The sequence below is a fragment of the Neophocaena asiaeorientalis genome, unplaced genomic scaffold (genome assembly GCF_003031525.2).
Source record: "Neophocaena asiaeorientalis asiaeorientalis breed wild unplaced genomic scaffold, Neophocaena_asiaeorientalis_V1.1 scaffold91, whole genome shotgun sequence".
NCBI lineage: Eukaryota > Metazoa > Chordata > Mammalia > Artiodactyla > Phocoenidae > Neophocaena > Neophocaena asiaeorientalis.
In genome coordinates, this window is record NW_020173198.1 from 7,370,965 (window position 1) to 7,387,775 (window position 16,811).

Below are 16,811 nucleotides of genomic sequence, written 5' to 3' on the forward strand. Positions count from 1 at the left end.
TGTGTTATGGGATTTTAGTTTGCAGACTTATATTGAGAGTTTTTCCCTTTCTTGCTACATGCATTCCCCGTTGGTTGAGGTATAATTCACATCCAATAAAATGCACAGATCTTAAGTGTTCAGTTCAATGAGTTTTGACAATTGTTTACACCATATAGCCACCACCCAAATAAGATATAGGGTATTTCCATCACTAGAGAAAGTTCCCTTGTGCTCCTTTCCCATCAGTTCCTTCCTCTACCCAACACCATCCCACCCCAGGGTAACCACTTTCTGATTTCTGTCACCATAGGTTAGTTTTGGTTGCTCTCACATATAAATGTACTCAAACAGTGTATTCTTTTGACATACCTTTTAAAATCTTGCCTTTTTCCCTTATGCCTTCATCTGGCATCTTGGACCCCAAATTAGTACCAGATCTTATATTGGTGGCTTAGGACTCCTGTCCTAAGGTGATGTTTGGGGATTGTAGATCTGGTCCCTGAGGCAAAGTTAGGCTTGGCCTAGATATTACCAGCCTGCCTTTGCTCTCTGTGGCCACCATGTGAATTGAGGATAACAAGTGCTTTATCTGCATGACAGTGTTGCTGTCTTTTCGGCGTGTCTTGGGTAGGGCAGCCCTGGCTTCATGCTGTGAGCCTACCTGCAGTCCCCACAATCATGGTATGTTTTGGGTTCTGTTATTCCCCCCAAGTATCAAACACCTAACTACTTCTGCCTGCTTCTGGAGCCAGAAGCCAAGTTTAAGACTTTTAGTTCACAATGTGTTTATTTTTAGTCCACACAGAAGAGCATCTTTTCGAACAATGCACTGTCTTTTTAATTTTAAAGAATATTTTTTCTATTATTGTTATATTTGGAGTAGGTTGAGGAAATTAAAGTATAAACTCAAAATACATCTTAACCAAGAGTCTTCAATCCTCTGATTCCCTCAAAATGTCAAATTCATATTAGTATGTCTTTAACATGTCTCTATGACATGTTAGTTTCCTTAGGCTAGAATCTTAAGCAAGTATCCAGTTAAAGTTTAATAGTGGAGTTTTATATTACTTGTTGAATTTATTTATCACAAATGATATTTATTGCAATACCTTCTGTTTATTACAAATGACATCAGTTTTTCTATTTGCAATAATTATATTTATTGCAAATGATACTGGTTTTTCTACTTGTGATAATCATAATATTTCCTTTAAAATAAATATATTAGATTTAAAAGTCTGAATCTATTTAAAGAAAAATATTAAGCAGTAATACACCTGATGTTTAGAAAATAGAGCATATAGGATTGGGGAGTGAATTGAGCAATTATTAATACTTGTCCAATGTATGGGATAACAGAAGGTATGCTCATCCCCATTTCACAGTTGGGGAAGCTGAGGCTTGGAGTGATGGTCAGTTCTTCAGGGTCACACAGGTAATTCGTGGTACAGGGCCCACATCACCTGCGTCATCCCACCACACCAAGTCCACCCCGCTTAGTGTTCTCCTGCGCTACCCTGAGACTGGCATCCCTGTGGACAGAGGACCGCCCAAGGCCACTGCTCATCACTGATGTCTTTCTTCTCTACTGTTCTAGCAAATAAAAGCTCATCAGAGCCTAACAAGAAGAAAATGAAGTTCTCCCCCAAAGACAAAGAGGATCTCACTGGGTAAGGTATCCCTATGGGCACAGGGGATTGCAGGACACTGGGCTGAACCGAAGAAGGCTGTGGCCTCTTGAAAGCCATGCTCTGCTTCTTGACTTTAAAGCATTCCTGGATACCTAGTTACTCATGTATTTTTTCCCCAACAGTCCTCTTAATCCAATTTTTTGAGGCTCTAAATAAAAATAAATTAGCCAACTAAGCAAAACCAATGCTAACAAACCTATGAGGTGTTCATGGAACCAAGGACTGAGCTTGTGTCTACTTTTCAGGACGAGGTTGGCCTGCAGCACCTCAACCTCCTTACCTATGAGGACGGAGGTGGTGACATCTTTGACCCTCCCAGGAAGCAGACCAATGAGTCCAGAAGAACAGATTGATGTGATGTTACAGCAGGAGATGGAAATAGAAAGTCAAGAAACCAAACCAACTGAATCAGACTTGGAGGTACATTCTTATTGCCTCCTTTCTCTCAATTTGCTAAGTATTACTCTTGGCATCTCAGTGATTCTAAACTGGAGAAAAACAGCAGAGTCACCTAGGGAATTTTTTAAAAATACTGAAGCCCAGACCCCATGACAGACTACTGAATGAAGGTGTGCATGCCTGAATTCTCTGCTCTAGTAAGTCTTAGAAATCCGTGCCTTTGGGTCCTCGTAGAATGTAGGTTGCGGAATGGTGACCCATAGGCTGGGGTTGCCAGATTTTGAAAAACAAAAATAAAACAAAAAACAAGACACCAGTTAAATTTGAATTTCAGATAAACAATGAATAATATTTTAGTATAAGTATATCCCAGTGCATCCTGCATTTTATCCGGCAACCCTACCATAAGCTGAATTTGGCCTATAGATGTGTTTTGAAAATAGAGGAAATCTCACATAAGCTAGATTTCTAACCTCTCTTGAAAAAATTAAAATATTTGAAGCAGAACAGTAGCCACTTCCTTTAGATGAGAAATACATTCTCTGGTTTGTCAGTCTCCACAATTCCTTATTACTTTCTTATGTACAGCCAACTTTCAGTTAGTAACATTACCTGCTTGGTCCCAGGTGGACTTTTGAGCTTCCAACCCCTGTCTTAAAAGAACAAATAGCTTGCGAATTTATAGTGTATAGTAAAATGATTAATAATAAAAACCCATAGTAACTGAGCATGTGCTATTAGCAAAATTCCATGCTAAACCCTCTAGATGCTTGACCCCATTCAAGACCTAGGGACTATGGTTATTCCTATTGTCCAGTTGTGGAAATTGGGGTGGGGACTGATTAAGTAACTTGCTCAAGGTTATACAGTCAGTAAGAGGCAAAACTAGAACTTAGACCAGGTCTGGCTGATACTGACATCTCTGTGCTCTTAGGAGCTACACAGCATTTCTCAAACTTGCCTGAAAATAAGAATCACCTGGGATGCTTGTTAACAAATCCCAAATGCCCTAGCAGGGGGCCTATGAATCTGCATTTAACAGGAGCCTCTCTCCTCACCCCACGCAGTTCTTATAATGAGGGAAGTTTGGAATTTGTCCTGTATTAAGGTTGAAGAGATGTAAGCTCAGCCTCTTCTGACCACAGACAATTGGCACTGAAGGTCAAATCTGATTTCAAACCCTTTCCTATACTTTGTGCTTCTTATCCATCTGAAATTATTCATTTCCAGAGCCACTCAGCCATCTAGCAGCTTAGAGGCAAGCCCTAAATAAACCAAACTTCCTAACGTCACCAGGTCCCACTGGGCATTTTTGTTCAGTTCCTGTGTTTGTGTGGCTTTTCTAAACTCAAAAGTCCCATGGTTGGATTAGAAGAGCTAACTCCTAAGTGTCACTCAGGCTTGGGGGTTTTTCCCCATGGACAGCTACAAGCCACAGGATCAAGTGCTTTCTTTGTATAGGAGCATTGTTGTTGAGGAGGGTGAATTATTTGAGTCCACTTGAGGAGCTTGTCATTCCTCTTCTTAAAGCTCACCAGATAATGCCACCTCCATCCCTGGCCTCAGTCCTCCTTCCACTGTTCCTATCTGCATGGCGTTTGACAAGTCCTTCCTTATACCACACTGAGATCTCTCTGGCTTTGTTTGACTCCTCCAGAGTCATGGGGAATACTCGCCAATGATGTATTGCAATGAGTGTGAAGTCACAGGCCCAGGAGCGAGTGAAGGATGGAGATAGGTGCTGTATGAACAGGGTCCCTTGGTGGCTGACAGATGTGGGCAAGTGGGCACAGTTAGCCAATTGATCATGATCATTTTCTTGTTGGTGGTTTGTTTACGGAAGAGATACTATTACTATTTGACCAATGGAGTCCAAAAAGACATGATTGCCCCTGAGGAGGATGAAGTGATGGTTCGGATTTCAAAGCTGATTTCTAACACACTGCTGACAAGTCCCTTCCTGGAACCCCTGATGACTGTCCTTGTGGAGGAGAAGGAAAATGACTATTACAGTAGCCTCATGAAAAGCATTGGTAAGGCTGGGCATAAATGGGACAGGGGTTCCTATGTGGAGGGCACCTTCTTTCCTCTCACTGTCAGTCCTTCACCCTGGTTACTCTGAAAATGCCAAAAACATTGTTTAACTTTTCATCCAAATGCTCCCTGCCACCATCACACATGTCCACACCAGTACTTACCACACTTTAATGTGCATCTAACCTAAAGATCTTGTTAAAGTGTAGTTTCTGATTCAGTAGAGTTTGGGAGAGGCCCAAGATTCTGCACTTCTAACAAGCTCCCAGGTGTTGCAGGTGCTACTCAGGTGCTACTTGCTCTAAGTAGCAACACTAAGAAGTAGGGGCCTACTCACATTTAAAATCTAGTTCAAGACCTGCCTCTTCCCTCAAGTATTTTGATCTCTGCAACCCTCAGTGATGAATCCATCCTCTGCATTCGTAGCACTTCTTGTTTCTACTTTCAACTCATCCCACTTTGGAACTTCTCCCGTGCCACTGTTTCTCTACGGTTATTTAACACTGGCATTGTCTTTCTTACGGGTCTCAGCTCTCTTATTAGACATTAGCTGATGTATCATCAATCCTCCCTCCCCTTCATATTTAGCCCCATGTCTTGTGCACACAGTAGGTCATTGGGAAATGTTTGATGATGGTGAATAATGTGAGAAACACATCAAAGGGGAGAGGTGATCATATTAGTTCCCCAACTTCGCATTTTATCTGGAACACAGCTATACTTACCAAATTGTTATTTTTAATTTCTTAATTAACCTTCTAATGGTGTCAGTGTAATGGCGCCTTGTCTGCTATAGGCTAGAACCAAACTTATAAGGATAAACATGTAAAGCCCTTCAAATTTCAGCCTCAACCTACTTCTCCAGTCTTACCACCTTGAACTCTACCACTTGTACCTGTTATTTCTGCCACAGAATGACTCACAGCACCTTGAGTATATTATACAAAAGTCATGGAACTACACTTCTTATCCTTCAGACAAAATCCTACTCATTCTTTATGACCCAGCTTAAATGGTACTTCCTCTGTGAGGCTTTTGCCAATCCTTAGCACGTGAAATATTTGGCCTCTAAATTTCCATTCATAGGTATCTGATGTCATCCATTGTGTTTATTTTTTATGTAACTATCTTGGTGTGAGAAATCAGTTAATGAGTAATGAGGTATCAGCAAATACTAATTCACTGATATGCATAATGCTAGATATCCTAACAGGACTCAACTCCAGATTCGAAGTACTCCAGACTGTAAAGTTATATTCCTCTTTCCCTGAAATATCTCATATACCAACAGAGTGGAACCTACCCAATTTAGTTATACCCAGGAGATTACCACTGACCTTGTAAATGAGGGAGCATTTCCAAGTGTAAATGGACAGAGGCACATTTACCTTTAAAGTGTTGACGCTAAGAGCACAGAGTGTTCAAGGTCCCTGCTTAATAACAAGCGTTTGCCCTGTTGGTTATAGTTGATTACATCCTCATGGATCCAATGGAGAGGAAAAGACTCTTCATCGAGAGCATCCCCCGAGCATTTCCTCAAAGAGTGATCCGGGCCCCTGTGCCCTGGCACAGTGTCTATAGGAATGCCAAGAAGTGGAACGAGGACCATCTGCACACAGTGAACCCCATGATGCTCAGCCTGAAACAGCTGTGGGTTACTGAGTAAGAAGTGCTTCCTGTCCCTTTTCTTCCCTTTCTTGATTGCTTTCACACATAAGAGATCATCTTATGTGGGAGTAGCCTTGCCCTTGAAGTAAAATGACAAACATCCCAGACCCAAAGTGCAGTATGAACAGCAAGTGACAACTCTCCACCCAGGGCTAAGTGGCCCTCCTTTGTGCCTTCACAGCACCCAGTGCCTGTCTGTAGGCACTGGAGCATACTGGTTAAGAGCACTCACATGGAGCCAGCCTACTCAGGTCCGCCTCTAACTGTGCTGCTTCATAAGTAACATCCTTATCTCTAAATTTGGGATAATAAGACTTCCTACTTCATAGTGTTGGTAGGAGGGATAAATAATTTAATACATGCAAAGTACTTAGAATAGTGCCTGATGTAAGTATCCAGTAGGTGTTAATTAGACCTCCATTATGAAATGTATCACACTGAATGATAATTATATGTTTACGACTTTGACTCTCTCTAGCCTATGAAATGTATGGGGGCTTGAGTCTTTTTGTTTATTTCCTTTCCAAGTTCTTTTTTAGAATTTATTTTATTGAAGTATAGTTGATCTACAACGTTGTGTTAATTTCTACTGTATGGCAAAGGAATTCGGTCACACACGTATATATTCTTTTTCATATTCTTTTCCATTATGGTTTATTACAGGTTTATCTAACATAGTTCCCTGTGCTATATAGTAGGACCCTGTTGTTCATCCATTCTACATATAATAGTTTGCATCCACCAACCCCAAACTCCCACTCTGTCCCTCTCCCACTCTCCCTCCCCCTTGGCAACCACAAGTCTGTTCTCTATGTCTGTGAGTCTGTTTCTGTTTCATAGATAAGTTCATTTGTGTCATATTTTAGATTCCACATATAAGCGATATCATCTGATATTTGTCTTTCTCTGTCTGACTTACTTCACTTAGTATGATAATCTCTAGTTCCATCCATGTTGCTGCAAAAGGCATTATTTCATTCTTTTTTATGAGAGTAATATTCCATTGTGTGTGTGTGTGTGTGTGTGTGTGTGTGTGTGTGTGTGTGTGTGTACCACATCTTCTTTATCCATTCATCTGTCAGTGGACATTTAGCTTGTTTCCATATCTTGGCCATTGTAAATAGTGCTGCTGTGAACATAGGGGTGCATATACCTTTTCAAATTATAGTTTTGTCTGGATACATGCCCAGGAGTGGGATTGCTAGATCATATGGCAACTCTATATGTATATTTTTAGTTTTTTGAGGTTATTCCTTTATGTAACTCAGGGCCAGCACAGGGTTGGCAAACAGTAGTCTCAGTTATATTCATCAGTGACTAAGTTTGCGACAGGTATTGGTAGAAGTCCAGAGGAGGCAGGAGCCACTTTTTTTTCTCTTTCATTTTTCTAAATTGTTTTTCACATACTTTAAAATTCACCCTTTTGAAGTGTACAATACAGTAATTTTGAGTGTACTCACAGATTTGTGCAACTTTCCTGAAAATATTGGGAATATTTTCATTATCCCTGAAAGAAACCCTGTACCCATTAGCAGTCACCCTCTCTTCTCCCTTTCACTCAGCCCCTGGCAATATTAATCTGCTTTCTGTCTCCATGGATTTGCCTATTTTGGATATTTCATATAAGTGGAATCATACAATATGTGGCCTTTCATGTCTGGCTGCTTTCACTTAGCATCATGTTTTCAAGATTCATCCATATTGAAGCATGTATCAGTACTTCATTCCTTTCTGTGGCTGAATAATATTCCATTTTATGGCTATACCACATTTTGTTTATCCATTCATCAATTGCTAGGAAGAAAGACTGATTTTTTTTATGAACCCCTCAAGAAGGGGTGTGAATCCTGGTGGGAGAACGAGGCCACCAGAGTTCACCAAAGGCAGGCAGGCTAATGAAATGATGAGCTGCCACCATCTGGGTTTTTTATTAGAAAAATTAGAGGCCGGTAGGTTTATGTAATTTTGATTGGGTGAACTTAATCAGTAGCCCAAATATTTTGTTTGGGGAGGATCTATAACTGTGAATGTGTTTAGTCTTTGGAGAGCCTCGTTACTTGGATAACTTACTTGTTTTTTCACATTCTTAGTTTTACCTGTATTTTAAAAAGGAATTGCAGGTGAGGTCAACCTAGGACAGAGCCCACCAATGATAAGAAATAAACACATTCCCTCTTTGAACTGAATTCAGTTTTCTAAGGCATTAGAGGTGCTAGTAAGGACATTGGGGGAAAAAAGTAATTTTTTAATGAGGCAGAAGTATATAATAATAATTTATAGAAGAGTAATAATTTATAGAGTGGGCTCTGAAACCAGACAGCCTAGGTTCTGGTTCTTGCTCTGTCCCTGATGAACTGTGTGATTTGGGGAAGTTAATCTTTCTGGACCCCTCTTTCTTTATATGCAAAATGAGAATTATAACAACACTTCCCTCATGGGGTTGTTGGGTGAAGTGCTTAGAACAGTGCTTGGCATCCAGTAGCTGTTCAATAAATGAAAATACTGCTTTAACTACAAGCATATTTATGGCCTCAAAAAATAAATTAACCTAGAAATTAACAAGAAAGTCAGTCACAGGGCTGGTAAAATTGCCAGAAGTTCAGTACCAAGAGGATGTACACGTGAATTTAATTTGATCATATAGTGAAGATGACAAATTATTGAACATATAGCTTCTACTATAAGAAGGATTCTTATCACTTGCTTTTCATGGTTCCCTGAAGAAGATTATATAGGCAACAAAGGCACAAAAGTGAACCAAAATCATGTAGGTTTTTGTCAGCTGAACCAAAAAATCATCAAGGAGAAAGATTTGTTAAGGAAATGCTACAGAAAAATATTCTTATATGACCTGCAGCATTTAGCTTTAAACATTTTAAGAGGTCACCTAGTGATCAGTGAAGGGTGAGGGGTTTAGGGGCCAGAATGAGGGTCGTGATCTGAAGAAAGAGTAGATTTTTCTGGCCATTGTGGGAAGTTTTTTAGGATTGAACTAAAGATGAGTAACATAGTTATCAGGTTGTGACCAGGGCCATGCTGGAGTTGAGTATCAAAGTGTGTGGAGAGTGAGGTCCTCAAATTCTGCTCTCCCCTAGCAGTGCTTTGTGACTGGCCAGACAAGATGAAGACTAAGTTCACCACCTCCACCAAAAAGGAATAGAAATGTAGACTGCGGGATTTTAGAAGGATGAGGGAAAGTGCCTAATGGGTCATCACGGTGGATGATGAAAATGAGAAATGAGAACTGAGGCAAGCTAAGAAAGTGAGCAAAGATCTAGTTTGGGAAGTTGTAGGCACTGATGATTTAAAAGACTGATTAATAAATGAATGAATAGGTGTCAGGAAGAGAAATGGTGGCCCTGTAAGCTAAAAAAGGCCTTGCGGAGTGTGGTAAAGGGCAGAACCTCCATTAATCTGAGAGAAATAGAAGGTAAGATTATCATCAGAGAGGGCAGGAAGAGATTCATGTGTTCATTTAACAAATATTTATTGAGTACCCGTACTATGTAAGGTACTGTGCCAGGGTTGCTGTGGGTGTCTCGGTGAGCCTGTCAGCTGTCGGGGGCAGGTCTATAGGGTTTTCTGGGCTCAGACCAAAGTGGACCTCCAAGTTGTTTTGAGTAGCTCACCCAGGGGCCACATTGAGGATTGAGTGGAACCCACTTGATCATGAAGGTGGTGCTTTGCTTGCCCTGTCCTCTGTGTCTTCACTGCTGGAAAGAGCTTTGATTTGTCCATTTGATATCCCAGTTCCCAGCCAGCCAAATTCCAGGTCAGTGTCAAAATCCCACTCCCCAGATGGGTTACCCGGAGCAGGACACATAGGAAGGCTCAGTAATACCTGCTGAGTTTATCTACTCCTTGCAAGAGTTCTTGTGAACTATCCACTCCCTCCTCAGACTCCCAGATTTTTCAGATATAATTCATTTTAATCTGTTTATATCTCCTCTCACTGAAAAATGAAAATATATTTCCTTTGAACCCATCATACAAAGTTTGTTATAAAGCATCTACTTAGCTTAGGAAGTTTTTCCCTCTCTTTCTGCAGATTTAAAGACCTCAGGTTTGTTCGAACAGCAGAATTACTGGCGGGAAAATTACCTCTGCAGCCCCACGAATATCAGGATGTCGTCCAGAAACACTGCATGGAAGCACGCCAAATTCTTCTCAACAAGTCAGTATCTGGCCGCAGAATGGGGCTGTATCACAGTATCATAAAGATCAAAAACTCTGTGAAGTGAAAACGTATCCAACCTGGGGGGGTGCACAGATTTTGCTGACTTCTCACTGACATCTTCCTCTGTTCTCTTCCTCCCATGTTCGCATCCCCGACAGCCTCTGTGCCTCCTCATGTACACTGATCTTTGACCCTCACTCCTCGTCTTCCTCTGCCTTTTTGAAACTCTCTCATTACCATTCCTCGATGAGAGTACCACTTCCATTCCCTCCCTCTGAAATCCTGTAGGCCTTGCTGGGTTACAGGACAATGCATGTAAATGACTTGTGTTCAGGTGGCCCAGATAAATACCTGCAGGGTTCCACGGATGGGAGTTTTTAGTCACTTAATTCTTTTTTCCTTTGCAAATGCATGCAGGACTGTGTCCAGAGCCAGAGAAATTCCCTTATGTGAGATGATGGTGATAATACCTACCAACGGGTTTTTATTATCAGAGAAAATGTTTATACAATAGCTGGCACGTAGTAGCTATTAAATATAATTATTACATCTACAACTATGACCATTACCAGTACTTCTCTGACTGTTAGAGTAGTACTTTTCTAGCAGTCAGAAAAGAGAAATGATAGGGTGCAAATGCCAGTGGTTCCCACTGGGAATTAGAAATTGGGGGAAGTAGGATGAAAGGAACAACGAGGCATCCATTTCTTCTTTCAGTTTTCTGCTTTCTGCTCTCAACTTCTGAGCAGCTACTGCCACACTGGAGTTTCTCCTCCCAAGTTTCCTTCCTTTTCTCCTCTTTCTCTTTCCCCCTATAAAGTCTCAATCAGAAAACAGACATCCGCCAGGGAGAGAAGTTGGAGAGAACATTCCAGTTCCTTATACCCCTTTACCCCAATCTCTGAATATAATGAAGAAACTATAGACACTTTCTTCTTTCAGCAGGGCTGTTCATTTGGGTACTGCTAATGGGAGAATAGCCTCTCAATCCAAATCTTATTACTGTCTTCCCCAGAAAGGGATGTTGGCAGGTGAAGTGGCCAGGGATATGAAAGTACCAATTTGCAAAGCTGCTTAACGGCAAAGGAGCCATCTGCCTTGTTGTGGGGAGTGGGGCGTGGCTGAGAGGACTTCTTGGAGCTTGGAAGAGATTCTTAGTTAGACGCCCTGCTTTCTTTACAGATGGATCCCCACCTGTGCCCAGCTTTTTGTCTCCCAGAAGGAGCAGTGGGTCCTTTTTGCTCCCAAGAGTGACTATGGCTCCTCTCGTCGCATTGAGGAATATTTTGCTTCTGTTGCATCCTTCATGTCACTCCAGCTCAGGGAGTTGGTTATTAAGTCTCTGAAGGACCTCGTTTCCTTTTTCTTGATACACAAGGTATGTAGGGGACCAGCAGTAGACCCTTTGGAGTGGAATCAACTGAGATAGACTCAGGATTCAGTCATGTAAGGTCCTCAGCTGTAAGCCAAGCCAAAAAGTAAAATTCTTGATTTGAACACATATCAGGTGATTATTAGCTTATAAAAATGACTTATTTAAACACACAGAAACCTTTCCTGAGATAATTACCTCCTACTATATTGGTAAAAATCTATAGAGCTAGAGAAATTAAGAAAATTTAAAGCAAGATTGAGTAAAATGGAATGCATACCTCCTACAGTAGAGGGAGTGGTCACTTTTTCATCCTCTCTATTAAAAGAAGGCGTTGAAAACGGTTTGTTATCAATTTTTGGCTTGATATTTAGGGAGTGTTGTGTGTGTTCATTGCAGATATTGGCTTTTGTTCTTCAGTCTTTGAAAGGGTACCTCTAAAAGCAAAAGGCTTTATTGACCTAATAACTTCTTTCATGAAACTACTTCAGTGAAGTCTAGATAAAAACTAAAACACTAAGTCCTGGTTTTCAAAGCATCCCTTAAATTTAGATAACCTGGGAGATCAAGGAATATTCTTTTGGATTTTATATTATGTGCCATTTTATCTTAAAAAGAGCTATAAAATTTAAAATTGCCTGTTAGAAAAGGTTAAGTTCTAAGCATTTTTACAAATAGAGTAAAAATGAACAATTGCCCTTTTGCTCAAAAGAACGTAGAACCAACGCTGTTGAATTTAGACTGCATTGTTAGCACTCTACAGTGGACTACTCTATACCTGTCCTTGTAATCATCTGCTGGCTAAGCAGAAGAAACTCAGATGTGGGAACAAGTCTCACTCTAGAATTCCACACAAAGGGAAAACTAATGTCTTCATATATCTTAAAGAAAGAAATTTATGGGTCTTTGGTACATAGTAGGCATTCAACTAATGCTTATCAATAATCCTTAAACCAATCCAGATATCTCTAGAATCAATTACTTGGACAAGTACTTTACAGCTGCCCCATGCCAGTTTCATTAGGCACTGTAGTTGATGAAAGGTATTTTGTGTTACTAACCTGTGTTGGGAATTAGAAGTATCTCCACACCAATGTTTCTACTGCAGGAAGGTTGACAATTTTAGTGTCTAAACTATACTATATGCTAATTAGCAACTTCATGTGAGGTATACAGATAAACAATTTATACTTGTGGATTCAGTCAACAAATTTTTATTGAGCACCTACGACGTACTAAATGATATTTTGGGTATTTTGGAGGACATAGATGGATCAGAGACAGATCCTGCCCTTAAGTTTAGTGTAGAGAAGATGTGCATGTAAATCTCACGAGAGAAAGATAAAATACCATAAGGAAGTGGAAATATGGAAGTTCAGAAGTGGAAGATTGTTTCTTGCTGGGGAACAGGGAGGCTTCCCAGGGGAGGGGATTTTGAGCTGAATTTAAAGGATGGGGAGGATTTGGAAATACTGACAAAGGAATTTCCAAGCAAAGTAAACATACTGAATCAAAGCTTTGAAGAAGGGGGAGAGGGTGAACTCAGGTGGGCTAAGCCATACTTTGCCCTTATTTTAAATATGAACAGTGCATGGTACCTTTCATTTCCTTTTCTGGTGCCCATGTAGTACTATAAATGGGTAAGATTCACTCCCTTGATTCTAGAAGGTTCCATCTTATAATAATTTCCATATCTTATGTCTCCTGAAGGATGGGAATGATTTCGAGGAGCCCTACCGAGAGATGGAGTTCTTTATACCTCAGCTGATCATGATCAAGCTTGAAGTCAATGAGCCCATTATTGTCTTTAATCCATCTTTTGATGACTGCTGGGAATTAATACACAACTCTTTCTTGGAAATTATTAAGAACTCTAGGGGGATTCCCAAGGTATAGTATTCACTTAATTATTCATTTGTATTTTTATTCACATATTGAATAAAATATAGTTAAAATGGCTGCTTGTACAAGGTAGGGTTTTATTGATACTTTGGGAGATATATCCTGAGTACACCCACTTCACTCCCAGAAAGAGGATTTGGGCCTTAAAGAAATGTCCACACATCCCATTAACAAGGACACTAAGAGTTACTTTGTGAGAAAGTAGAGTTCCCCACATGATGCCAACCTCAAAAGGGCAGATGTGTCCCAAGCCATATCCATCTTGGGTTAATAATTCATGATGGATCAATTGCCGTGTACTTTGCCAAGAATTTTCATAAGACTATATCTAATTTAGTTCTTGAATTTCCATTTGTTTGTTTGTTTAACTCACTGTAGGCTTCTAGGGGAGAGATTAAAGCTTCCCTTCCTGGCCTAAGCCCTTTTCCAAGTTTCCTTTCCAGGGTGACATTACTTATCAGATTACAGGCAGTTATTAGCAGACTTTTAGAACTGGGCAGGATCACCCACATGAGTGTGACTCTTTGGCATTCCATCTTCTGCCCCCTCTGGGTGGTTGGTGTGGCAAGAGGGCCGGTGTCCAGCCCCATATAGGGAAGGCACTTGCGGGGTGTTTCTCCCCTCCCCATCCCTCCCTCTCCCTCCCTCCCCATGCATTATGTATGATGCTTGGATGCTCTTAAGCACTCTTCTCTTTGCAGCGCTGTGCTTAGAGGGTTCTAAGAGCTCATGATTAGAGTTGGACTTTGTAGGGAAGCATGTGAAGCCACATGTTCCAGTTGATTTCACCAGAGAACTCTAAATTGGGGGTTTTGAACCAAACCAAGTCAAACTAACAGGAAAACTGGATGTTCAGAGGGGGAAGAAACGTGGGCAGCTCTCCTACAATCAGTATCCCTAGGAAGGAAATGAAAGAGAAGACCCTGTAATTTGGAAGGATAAGTGTGGGGCTTGGAGACAGTTAAAGTACATACCACTCAAGTTCCCCTTCACTGCTGTTGATCAGCAGTGTCTGTGAGCAGCTGGGCTGGGAGAGCCCAGGGCTTATGTGGCTGCTGCTGCTAACAGCCTGGCAGGGGCTGGTAGTAGATTCAGTGGGTTGTAATGCCAAGAAGACATAGTCATAGGTCACAGTTTGTAGCAGGTTTGAAAGCTAGGCCCAAGTAAATGCTGATGATTCTATTAGACTATGAGAAAAAGCAGCCCCGGATCTGAATTCTCCATCTAGAGATGCCCATAGCACAGTCTGCCTCCCTGAACCCCTCACACTGTATTATCTCTGATCTGGGTAGTGACATTTTAAAAGAATAGTCCCTCAGGTGGAATATCTAAGAAGAATATCTAAGAACAGCAACAGATAGACAGTACCCCACCCCCTATCAGTCCTGTCTTATTTATGGTTAAAGATGAATTTTAAAAGTTGGAAAAAACGTCAGCATGAGATGTTTGAAAGTAGTACTCAAGGTGCAAAAGGAAAGCATATTTGTGAGAAAGTTACTCAAGGAAACCAAAGTAAATATTAGAAAATATTTGCCTTAGCAAAAAACTGAGAAAAACATGGATCTGTAATACTGACTGAAATGAAAAGAGGTGAATGAGAGACATAAATAAAAGGAAGCTGGATGAGATAAGGATTTTATAAAATTGAAAGTGCAATAAGCAGAATTTAAAACAGCATTAGCAGTGGATGCATTACTTTCATAATCGTTATATAGATATATAAAACACATTATATATATATAAATATATATATGTGTAAAATTATATATATATAATTATATATTCCCCCTATGGAATGGAGTTGCTTTGGTCAGTCTCTCTCCTGATGGGAGAATTTTCTAACTCAAAGTGCCAGGGAAATGCCAAAGTTGGAGAAGTATACAGGAGAAAGCACTGAAGGTAATGACAAAACCAAGAAGTCTGGGATCAGAGAGCCATGGAGATAAGCAGATAGTAACAATAATTACCTGGAAAGAGCACTATTGTTCTTGGCTCGGTTTTACAGACTGCTCTGTGGGGCATAAGAGAAGCAGCCACATTTTTTTACAGGTGTATTTTTAAAAATTTTTAATTGAAGTATAGTTGATTTACAGTGTTTCAGGTGTACAGCAAAATGATTCAGTTATACATATATGTGTATGTATTCTTTTTCAGATTCTTTTCCATTATAGGGCATTACAAGATATTGAATATAGTTCCCTGTGCTATACAGTGGGTCCTTGTTGTTTATCTGTTTTGTATATAGTAGTGTGTATCTGTTAATCCCAAATTCCAAATTTATCCCTCCCTCTCCATTGCCCTTTGGTAACCATAAGTTTGTTTTCTACATCTGTGAGTCTGTTTATATTTCGTAAATAAGTTCACTTGTGTCATATTTTAGGTTCCACATATAAGTGATATCATATGGTATTTGTCTCTCTCTTTCTGATTTACTTTACTTAGAATAATATTCTCTAGATCCATTCATGTTCCTGCAGCTGGCATTATTTCATTCTTTTTTATGGCTGAGCAATATTCCATTGTGTGTGTGTCTGTGTGTGTGTGTGTGTGTCTGTGTGTCTGTGTGTGTAGGCCACATTCATCTGTCAGTGGACATTTAGGTTGCTTCCATGTCTTGGCTGTTATAAATAGTGCTACTATGAACATTGGGGTGCATGTATCTTTTTGAATTAGACTTTTCTCTGGGTATATGCCCAGGAGTGAGATCGCTGGATCGTATGGTAACTGTATTTTTAGTTTTTAAGGAACCTCCATACTGTTCTCCATAGTGAGAACCAGCCACATTTAAAATGTTCTTTCGATTGAAGACTTTTCCCAAGAGTTAATCCCTTATCCTGCCCACCTATGATCTGTTGCAAGGCCTGAATGCTCCAGTTGTGCTGCCCTAAGCCATTTCACTCATATCCTGCTTTCAAACACTGCCTACAGTGTGGCTACAGCAAAGAAGTTGCTTCTCCACTGGTTTAAAAACCTTTGGATTGTCCAAAGAGGGAAGACAAAGATCAGTTGCACTTGCTTTTCCCCCTTTCTAAATCAATGCGTTTTCATCAGCGGCATATAACTCATAACTCAGTAAAGCCCTCTGAAGAGTCTTTTCTTAGATCACTAAAATCTTTCTTAGTCGGGAGAGCAGTGGAAGGCAATGGGTCCCCAACAAGGACTTGCAGCTTGCATGAGTCATGCAACTGAGAACATTCTCAGAGATACACATGTGCCATTAAGAAGTTGGAGTGTTGAATTCTCAGGAAAAATACTTTTTGTGCCTCAGATCATAACGACATAGCTTTTTCTCCTGAACTGAGAGAAGAATCTAGTACATCTCTCCCTTTCTTCAGATGAGAAAACTAAAGTCCAGAGAAAGTAGCTTACCTAAGGTCACATAGCTAGCGGCAGAGTTTGAGTTGGAACCCATGCCTCTAGTAGCTTTTCATTAGAGAGGAAAGTGTTTGGTGGTGGGGAGGGGTACCACTGTAGTATTTATCCACTTACACAATGTTTATGCGCACTTACTATGTGCCAAGCTCTGGTTAGGCCCTTCACAATGGTGAGGAAGTCAGATACAATCCAGACCCTCATGGTATTTATA

The 16,811-nt window shown here is 40.4% G+C and overlaps 1 protein-coding gene across 1 annotated transcript in view; it reads left to right on the forward strand.

The window, feature by feature from the left end:
• Nucleotides 1-16,811, forward strand: part of DNAH3 (dynein axonemal heavy chain 3) — a 191,099-nt gene that overhangs the window by 6,220 nt on the left and 168,068 nt on the right. The window contains exons 4-10 of the mRNA XM_024744485.1: nucleotides 1,580-1,652; nucleotides 1,919-2,093; nucleotides 3,916-4,105; nucleotides 5,573-5,768; nucleotides 9,823-9,948; nucleotides 11,134-11,329; nucleotides 13,034-13,213. Coding sequence (XP_024600253.1) covers nucleotides 1,580-1,652; nucleotides 1,919-2,093; nucleotides 3,916-4,105; nucleotides 5,573-5,768; nucleotides 9,823-9,948; nucleotides 11,134-11,329; nucleotides 13,034-13,213 — 1,136 coding nt within the window. The remainder of the gene's footprint in view (nucleotides 1-1,579; nucleotides 1,653-1,918; nucleotides 2,094-3,915; nucleotides 4,106-5,572; nucleotides 5,769-9,822; nucleotides 9,949-11,133; nucleotides 11,330-13,033; nucleotides 13,214-16,811) is intronic.